This window comes from Scyliorhinus canicula, chromosome 3 (genome assembly GCF_902713615.1).
Source record: "Scyliorhinus canicula chromosome 3, sScyCan1.1, whole genome shotgun sequence".
Classification (NCBI taxonomy): Eukaryota; Metazoa; Chordata; class Chondrichthyes; order Carcharhiniformes; family Scyliorhinidae; genus Scyliorhinus; species Scyliorhinus canicula.
This window is the reverse complement of record NC_052148.1, coordinates 225,976,671-225,985,831: the sequence shown is the minus strand read 5'-3', so window position 1 is coordinate 225,985,831 and position 9,161 is coordinate 225,976,671. Positions and strand designations below refer to the sequence as shown.

Genomic DNA, 9,161 nt, shown 5'->3' with positions numbered 1-9,161 from the left:
CACACGGACACCATCTAAACTACTTAATGCTGACAGCCATTGTCAAGTAGATTGTAAATATCTGGGGGCCATCACACAGCCTTGCTTGACCCCAGTTCGAATTTTGCAGATATCTGTTTCAGATCTTTCCATCAATACAATTGCAGTCCTATCATGAGAAGCAGTTGCAGGATTGTGCTGAAATTTCTTGGACATTCAAATCCATACAGCCTCATGGTTTACTAAGCCAAATGCTTTGGTCAGGTTGATTAATGCAAATAAGAGTTCCTGGTGTTGTTCTTGACATTTCTCCTGGATTGTCTGGCATCACAGACCACATTGGAGGTTCCTCAGAAAGATCTAAAACCACACTCTATCTCTCGGAGGAGTTTCTCAGCCACAGGAATTCAAGAGAATGCATGTTAGGATTTTCCCTGCTAGGGACAAGAGGGAGATACCTCGATAGTTTTGACAGAATGATTTCTCTCTATTCTTTTTAAAAATAAATTTAGAGTACCCTATTCAGTTTTTCCAATTAAGGGGCAATTTAGCGTGTTCAATCCACCTACCTTGCACATCTTTGGGTTGTGGGGGCGAAACCCACGCAAACACGGAGAGAATGTGCAAACTATCCACCCGGGGATGAAGATGAGGTCTACATGCTCCCGGAGTCACCAGTGACCGAGCTGGCGCCTGCATCGCCACCGGCGCTCACAACGGAGGATCAAGTCACCCGACTGGCTAAATTTGTGAACTTTCCCCAAAATGTACACTTTAAAATGCTCACATACATGTAACTAGTTTTTCCACCACCCCCGCTGGACTCTTTTTTAACAGGGGGTGAATGTGGTAGTCACCACTGTTGTATATATCACCTACATGAGATGTAATACGGTAAGGCTCCTGTACTACAGGTACGGGGGTAGATCCCTGCCTGCTGGCCGGATCCGGCCAGTAGGCAGAGTATAAATGTGTGTGCTCACCGAGCTGCAGCCATTTCGGCAGCAGCTGCAGGAGGCTACACATAGAACATAGAACATTACAGCGCAGTACAGGCCCTTCGGCCCACGATGTTGCGTCGTCCTGTGAAACCCCTCTAAAGTCCCTCTACACTATTCCCTTATCGTCCATATGCCTATCCAATGACCATTTGAATGCCCTTGGTGTTGGAGAGTCCACTACTGTTGCAGGCACGGCATTCCATGCCCTTACTACTCTCTGAGTAAAGAACCTACCTCTGACATCTGTCCTATATCTATCTCCCCTCAATTTAAAGCTATGTCCCCTCGTGCTGGACATCACCATCCGAGGAAAAAGGCTCTCACTGTCCACCCTATCTAATCCTCTGATCATCTTGTATGCCTCAGTTAAGTCACCTCTTAACCTTCTTCTCTCTAACGAAAACAGCCTCAAGTTCTTCAGCCTTTCCTCATATGATCTTCCCTCTATACCAGGCAACATTCTTATAAATCTCCTCTGTACCCTTTCCAATGCTTCCACATCCTTCCTATAATGTGGCGACCAGAACTGCACACAATACTCCAAATGCGGCTGAATTACTCTCTACTCTCGTCTTGTCGTAATTGATAGTGCATCATTTATTTTAAGAAAGAATCAATACTCAGGCAGTTGAAGTATGAAGGCCATTGGACACCTGTGTTATCTTTGGGCAGCAGCGTCTGTGACTGAGCAGTCTTCTTCAGGACACCCTCTGCTCATCCCAAATGTGGCCGGGGCTAGAAAAGGTGCTTTAAAAGTTGGCTGTGCCACCCTCTCCTGGCTGGAGAACAGATCCCTACGGGATCACCCTGTTTGTGGTAAAAGTAATAACATTATACATTTTGTAAATTGGAATATGAGAACACTCGTGGATAATGTCAAGAACAACCATCTGGAAAGAAGAGAAATACAGTGCTATCGTGTGAGCTATCAAGGCTCCAAATCGACATAAACACCCTCAGTCAGACCTGGGATGCTGGAATCTGAAATAAGGACGGAAAATGCTGGGAGCATCTGTGAGGAGGGAAAACAGTAAGAAGTCTTACACCAGGTTAAAGTCCAACAGGTTTGTTTCAAATTACTAGCTTTCAGAGCACTGCTCCTTCCTCAGGTGAATGAAGAGGTACGTTCCAGAAACATTTATATAGACAAAGTCAATGATGCAAGACGATAGGTCATCACAGATGCTGCCAGGCCGGCTGAGTTTTCCCAGCATTTTCTGTCCTTATTTCAGATTCCATCATCCCAGGTCTGACTGAGGGTGTTTATGTCGATTTAGAGCCTTGATAGCTCACACAATAGGATTGTAATTTTCTTCTTTCCGGATGGTTGTTCTTGAGATTATCCACGAGTGTTCTCATATTCCAATTTACAAAATGTAAAGTGTTATGTTTTGCATCTTTGACTTTGTCTGCATAAATGCTTCTGGAACGTACCTCTTCATTCACCTAAGGAAGGAGCAGTGGTCCGAAAGCTGGTGATTTGAAACAAACCTGTTTGACTTTAATCTGGTGTTGTAAGACTTATTATTACTGTGCCCACCCCAGTCCATCGCCGGCATCACCACATCGAGTGATAACAGAGTTAAGGTGGAATAGATTTGTGATGGCAGGGCAACCCTCCTTTCTGGATTCCACAGATTAGATGCACCAATCAAGTGACTGAATTTAAATTAACTGCAAATTACCGTTGCGATGTTTTATTTTTTGGGGGGGGGGGGGGAGGTTAAACACGCTGTGACCGTTTTAAATTTAAACTGAGCGCCGGTCGCTCAGATGATGCATCGAGCGGATGTGCGGCCGACCGGGAGCGGAAGTCGGTTTATAGTCTTGTCCCCTCCTCTCTCTGTGTGTGTGTGTGTGAAGTGAAAGCGGCCGGCAATGGCGAACCCTTCTCCGAAAGCCAAGCCGTCGGACGCGGCCAACCCGCGGGTTTACCTGGACGTCAACATCGGGGGGGAGACAGGTAGGCCGGATCAGGGGTCAGGGTGAGGTCAGGGTCAGCGCACGGCCGGAGGGCTCCGGCCCACCCTTTGTCCGGCTGGGGTTCCCACTCGGATCTGCATGCACCCTCTCCCACTCTTAACCCTCCAGCAGACAAAACCATTCCTCTGTTACTCCTCTGCTATCACCGTTCTTATCCGTGGAACTTTCCAGGACGCCCTGAACCAAGTTTCGGAAATAATTAGTGTCCTTTCTATTCCCAATCAAATGTGGATGAGGCCTTTGTCAGACAGGTTAATTGTGCATTTATCAGTCAGCATTTGACTCCCCCTCTGCTTCTGCATTCAGTTTATACTTAGTTACCGTTTTTTTTTCACTGGTAGGAGGACACTGATGTAAGATCATTGGCACAGTATGAAAGATTTTTTTCTCTCTGCAGTTATGATTTGGTTGAAAGGGTAGTGGAATGAGATTTAGTTGCAGTTTTCAAAAGGGAATTGGATATCTATTTGAAACACAAATTTGCAGGCCACGGAGAAGAATCGGGGAGTGTTTTCTATTCTTTCACGAGTGGTGGCCAGGCAAGCATTTATTGCCCAGGAGAAGGTGGTGCTGGTGAGCTGCCTTCATGAACCACTGCGGTCCATGTGGTGTAGACACACTAACGGAGCTCTTGGGGAGGGAGTTCCAGGATTTTGACCCAGTGATAGAGAGGGAACAGCGATACAATTCCAAGTGAGGATGGTGTGTGGCTCGGAGGAGAACATCTGTTGCCCTTCTAGATGGTAGGGATCATGGATTTGGGCAGTGCTGTCGAAAGAGCCTTCGTGAGAAGTTGCAGTGCACTGTGCATCAGTTGTGGAGGGAGCATATGTTGAAGGTAGTGGATGGGATGAATCAAATGGGCTGCTTTGTCTTGGATTGTGTCAAGCTTTTTTTGAATAATTAATTCAAATTTTCAACATTTCTCCAACAAATAAACAACCCCAACGTTTACCCCCCCCCCCCCCCCCCCCCCATGACAGCAACCAGATCTCCAAAGTGTGAGCAAAACAAACCCCACCTCTTGTGGAACCCCTCGTCTGCCTCTCTCAGAGCAAATTTCACCTTCAAATACAGGAATTCCATTAGATTCCACAGCCACATCAAGGCACAGAGGGGAGAAGCTTCCACCTCAACAGGACGCGCCTGTGAGCGATTAACAAGGTGAAGGCTAAGACATCTACTCCCGCATCAGCCTGCAACTCCGACCGGCCTGATATCCTGAATATGGGCTCCAAACCCACATTTAGAACCTCAGACATGGTGTGAAAAATGACCCCCAAAAGATTAGGTCAAGTTTGTCGTGTTGTTGGTGTTGCACTCTTCCAGGCAAGTGGAGAGTATTTAATCACATTCCTGACTTGTGCGTTGTAGATGGTGGACAAGCTTTAGGGAATCAGGAGGTGAGTTAAACATACGGTTCCTAACCTCCGACCTGCACTTGTAGCCAAAGTATTTATATGGCTGGTTTGGTTCAGTTTCTGTTCAATGGTAACCCGCAGGATGTTGATGGTGGTGGATTCTGAGATGGTAATGTTATTGAATGTCATGGGGAGATGGTTACATTTTCTCTTGTTGGAGATGGTCATTGGCTGACACTTGTGATGTGAATATTACTTGCCACTCAACAGCACAAACCTGAAAGTCCAGTTGGGCTTTCCGCAGAGCAATCCTGGTAATTCCATGTGTTTGCTTGATCTCCGTAGCCCAGAGCGTTTATTTTCTTCGAATGTCCATTGAATTTCCTTTCATAATCATTGATTGTTTCCACTTCCATTACCCTCATGGGCAGTCAGTTCCAGGGCATATCACTCACGGCGTTTATAAAAAAAAAAAAAAAGTTCTTCCTGCCTGCATTTCTTACCCAAAACCTTAAATCTGTGTCCCTGATCCTTGCACTATTAGCTAATGCAGTATTTTTCAAATTTTTTTTCCGGGGCCTATTTTTACCAACCGACCAACCTTCGGGACCCACGCCGGCCGAACTTCGCGACCCACCGTTTTCTCTTACCGTGTGCCAAAATGAATCAATTCATTCTTTGCTATATTAAATTCCACCTGCTACATACCTGCTTATTCTGCTATCTATATCATTTTTTAGGCAATTCAAGTCATTCTCACTGTTTCCCACTTCTCTAAGTTTGGTATCATTGACAAATTTTGAAAGACTACTGTTTTCCAAGATCCAAGTCATACACATAGAGCAACAAAAGAAAATGGGCCCAATGCTGACCCTTGGAGAACATCATTGTCTACTATCATCCAAGCTTTTAAATAACCATTTATCACAGGGGTGGGCAAACTACGGCCCGCGGGCCGCATGCGGCCCGCCAAAGGTATTTCTGCGGCCCACCAAGTCATTTAAAAAAAAAAAAAATTGTTTTTTTTTAAAAATTTTTTTTTAAAATTTTTTTTTTTAAAGGTTAATGGGTGGGGGGGCTGTTGGGTTACTTACTGGCATAGGGTGGATACGTTGACTTGAGTAGGGTGATCATTGCTTGGCACAACATCGAGGGCCGAAGGGCCTGTTCTGTGCTGTTCTATGTTCTATATGAGGCGCCCAGAATCATAACCGGGTGAAGTAATTATTTTACTTAATATACTATGCGGCCCTTTGTGAATTGTGAATTTCTGAATGCGGCCCTTGCACGGAAAAGTTTGCCCACCCCTGATTTATCATGACTTGCTGTTTTCTGTCCTTAAGCCAATTTAAAAAAAAAAAAAAAAAATCCAATTGGATATTGATCCTCGTATCTTTTGAGCCTCAATTTTGTTATCCTTTTATCTAGTACCTTGCCAAACACTGTCGGGTCATCATGTTCTGCAAACCCTTGTACAGACTCGACGTTTCCTCCCTGTGCAGCGTGAGAATGTCTCTCCCATTTCCCACACTGATAACGCAGTCATGCCACATTGCTCCTGGCGCAAGCCCCCTAGCCTGCCCATCCCCCTGTACAATCCATGGATGTTCACCCAGCCCCCTCCCACGTATGCCAGTATCCTCTGGTTATGAGGATGCCATCAGCTGAAACCATGGGTGGTGAAATACACCAGGACTCCAGACCTTGGAGGAGGCAGTAGCAGCTGAGATGTGTCATTCTGCCTCCATGGGCCCCTAGATCACACCATTCAGTGCCAGGTCATGTTCAGCTCTGTCAGGCATCCAGTTAAGGGGCCAATTCACCTACCCTACGCATCTTTTGAGTTTTAGGGGTGAGACCCATGCAGACACAAGAGAAGGTGCAAATTCCACATGGACAAGGAGTAAGACATTTAGAACATAAAACATTACAGCGCAGTACAGGCCCTTCGGCCCTCGATGTTGCGCCGACCTATGAAACCACTCGAAAGCCCATCTACACTATTCCCTTATCATCCATATGTCTATCCAATGACCATTTGAATGCCCTTGGTGTTGGCGAGTCCACTACTGTTGCAGGCAGGGCATTCCACACCCTTACTACTCTCTGAGTAAAGAACCTGCCTCTGACATCTGTCCTGTATCTATCTCCCCTCAATTTAAAGCTATGTCCCCTCGTGCTAGACATCACCATCCAAGGAAAAAGGCTCTCACTGTCCACCTTATCTAATCCTCTGATCATCTTGTATGCCTCTATTAAGTCACCTCTTAACCTTCTTCTCTCTAACGAAAGCAGCCTCAAGTCCCTCAGCCTTACCTCATAGGATCTTCCCTCCATACCAGGCAACATGCTGGTAAACCTCCTCTGCACCCTTACCAATGCTTCCACGTCCTTCCTATAATGCGGCGACCAGAATTGCACGCAATACTCCAAATGCGGCCGCACCAGAGTTTTGTACAGCTGCAACATGACCTCATGGCTCCGAAACTCAATCCCTCTATCAATAAAAGCTAACACACCGTACGCCTTCTTAACAACCCGCTCAACCTGGATGGCAACTTTCAGGGATCTATGTATATGGACACCGAGATCTCTCTGCTCATCCACACTACCAAGAATCTTACCATTAGCCCAGTACTCTGTCTTCCTGTTATTCCTTCCAAAATGAATCACCTCACACTTTTCTGCCTTAAACTCCATTTGCCACCTCTCAGCCCAGCTCTGCAGCTTATCCATGTCCCTCTGTAACCTGCAACATCCTTCCGCACTGTCCACAACTCCACCGACTTGTGTCATCTGCAAATTTACTCACCCATCCTTCTATGCCCTCCTCCAGGTCATTTATAAAAATGACAAACAGCAGTGGCCGCAAAACAGATACTTGTGGTACACCACTAGTAACTGGACTCCAGTCTGAACATTTCCCATCAACCACCACCCTTTGTCTTTTTCCGACTTTACTGAAATCCATATACACCACATCAATTGCTTTACCCTCATCCACCTGTTTGGTCACCTTCTCAAAGAACTCAATAAGGTTTGTGAGGCACGACCTACCCGTCACAAAACCATGTTGACTATCTCTAATCAAATGATTCCTTTCCAGATGATTATCCTTTCTATCTCTTATAATCCTTTCCAAGATTTTCCCCACAACAGAAGTAAGGCTCACTGGTCTATAGTTACCGGGGTTGTCTCTACTCCCCTTCTTGAACAATGGGACAACATTTGCTATCCTCCAGTCTTCTGGCACTATTCCTGTAGACAAAGATGACTTAAAAATCAAAGGCTCAGCAATCTCCTCCCTAGCTTCCCAGAGAATCCTAGGATAAATCCCATCCGGCCTAGGGGACTCATCTATTTTCACTCTTTCCAGAATTGCTAACACCTCCTCCTTATGAACCTTGTTGCTCATTATGCTTTTCCTTAATTACTCTGTTTTAATAACCTTTGCTCTAGATTTGCCAGGTACCTTTCTGATACCACCACGAGGTTCAAAGCCAAGTACTGATCAATAACTCAGTACACCAGTTAGTAAGTTTGAAATCAATACACATTTATTATACACACAGTCAATCACTACTCATGCATAAAACTCTACTTACTAAACTATCACTATTACTAAAAGCCTATACTTAGCTTCGAATGGCCCACCAGGTCAGAGGAACAATGGCCGTTGTCCGGTTTTGAATCTGTTGGCTTCGAGCTGGTACAGAATAGTAGCTAGGAGCGTCTATCTCGTAGTGTGCGTTGATCTAAGACTTACTTGATTGATGCAGCTTCTAGGCAGGTCTCTCCTCGTTGCGAGCCAAGGCCAAGAAGAAGGAACTGAACTTGGGGACGCTATCTTATAGGCCACAGGGGCTTCGCGCCCTTTTGGGCGGTCCCCGGACTTGGTCCCAATTAATTGGACCAGGTCTCAATCGTTCTCATCGATTTTCTCCAATACTGGAGTTGTTCCCTGATCGTTGGGCGGGCCCTAGGTGTTCGTTGGCCTGCCTTTGTCCTAGCTCCCACTGGCGCCGGGGAGTCTGTCTTGGTCCCGATTGTTTCAATGTCTCTGATTGTTTCTGGAGATTGCTCATTAATATGTAAATGGCTATTGGTTTCGGTTCTGTCTGGGTTCTGCAAATCTTAATACACAGGAAACCTTGTACCTGCTTGTGTTCCCTGTAGCTGGCCAATTTTCCCTACACTCCTCACGAGTGTCCATTTTGAAATCGGGACGTGGCCACCCCAGGTGGCTACAACCTCAAGCCCATCTAGTCTAGTAGCCTGTATCTCAGTATTCTCCTCAACAACATTGTCTTTTTCCTGCGTGAATACTGACGAAAAATATTCATTTAGCACCTCTCCTATCTCCTCGGACTCCACGCACAACTTCCCACTACTGTCCTTGACTGGCCCTACTCTTACCCTAGTCATTCTTTTATTCTTGACATATCGATAGAAAGCTTTAGGGTTATCCTTGATCCTACCTGCCAAAGACTTCTCATGTCCCCTCCTGGCTCTTCTTAGCTCGCTCTTTAGGTCCTTCCTCGCCAACTTGTAACTCTCGAGCGCCCTAACTGAACCTTCACGTCTCACCTTTACATTAGCCTCCTTCTTCCTCTTGACAAGTGTTTCAACTACTTTAGTAAACCATGGTTCCCTCGCTCGACCACTTCCTCCCTGCCTGACAGGTACATACTTATCAAGGACACACAGTAGCTGTTCCTTGAACAAGCTCCACATTTCCATTGTGCCCATCCCCTGCAATTTCCCTCACCATCCGATGCATCCTATGTCATACCTCATCGCATCATAATTGCCTTTCCCCAGATATAACTCTTGCCCT

The 9,161-nt window shown here is 45.8% G+C and overlaps 1 protein-coding gene across 1 annotated transcript in view; it reads left to right on the top strand.

Moving 5' to 3' along the window:
* The first annotated feature begins 2,777 nt into the window (after positions 1–2,777).
* ppid (peptidylprolyl isomerase D) overlaps positions 2,778–9,161 on the top strand; it is a 59,059-nt gene continuing 52,675 nt past the window's right edge. Inside the window, exon 1 of the mRNA XM_038792307.1 lies at positions 2,778–2,943. Within this exon, the coding sequence (XP_038648235.1) occupies positions 2,859–2,943 (85 nt within the window). The 5' untranslated portion in view covers positions 2,778–2,858. The remainder of the gene's footprint in view (positions 2,944–9,161) is intronic.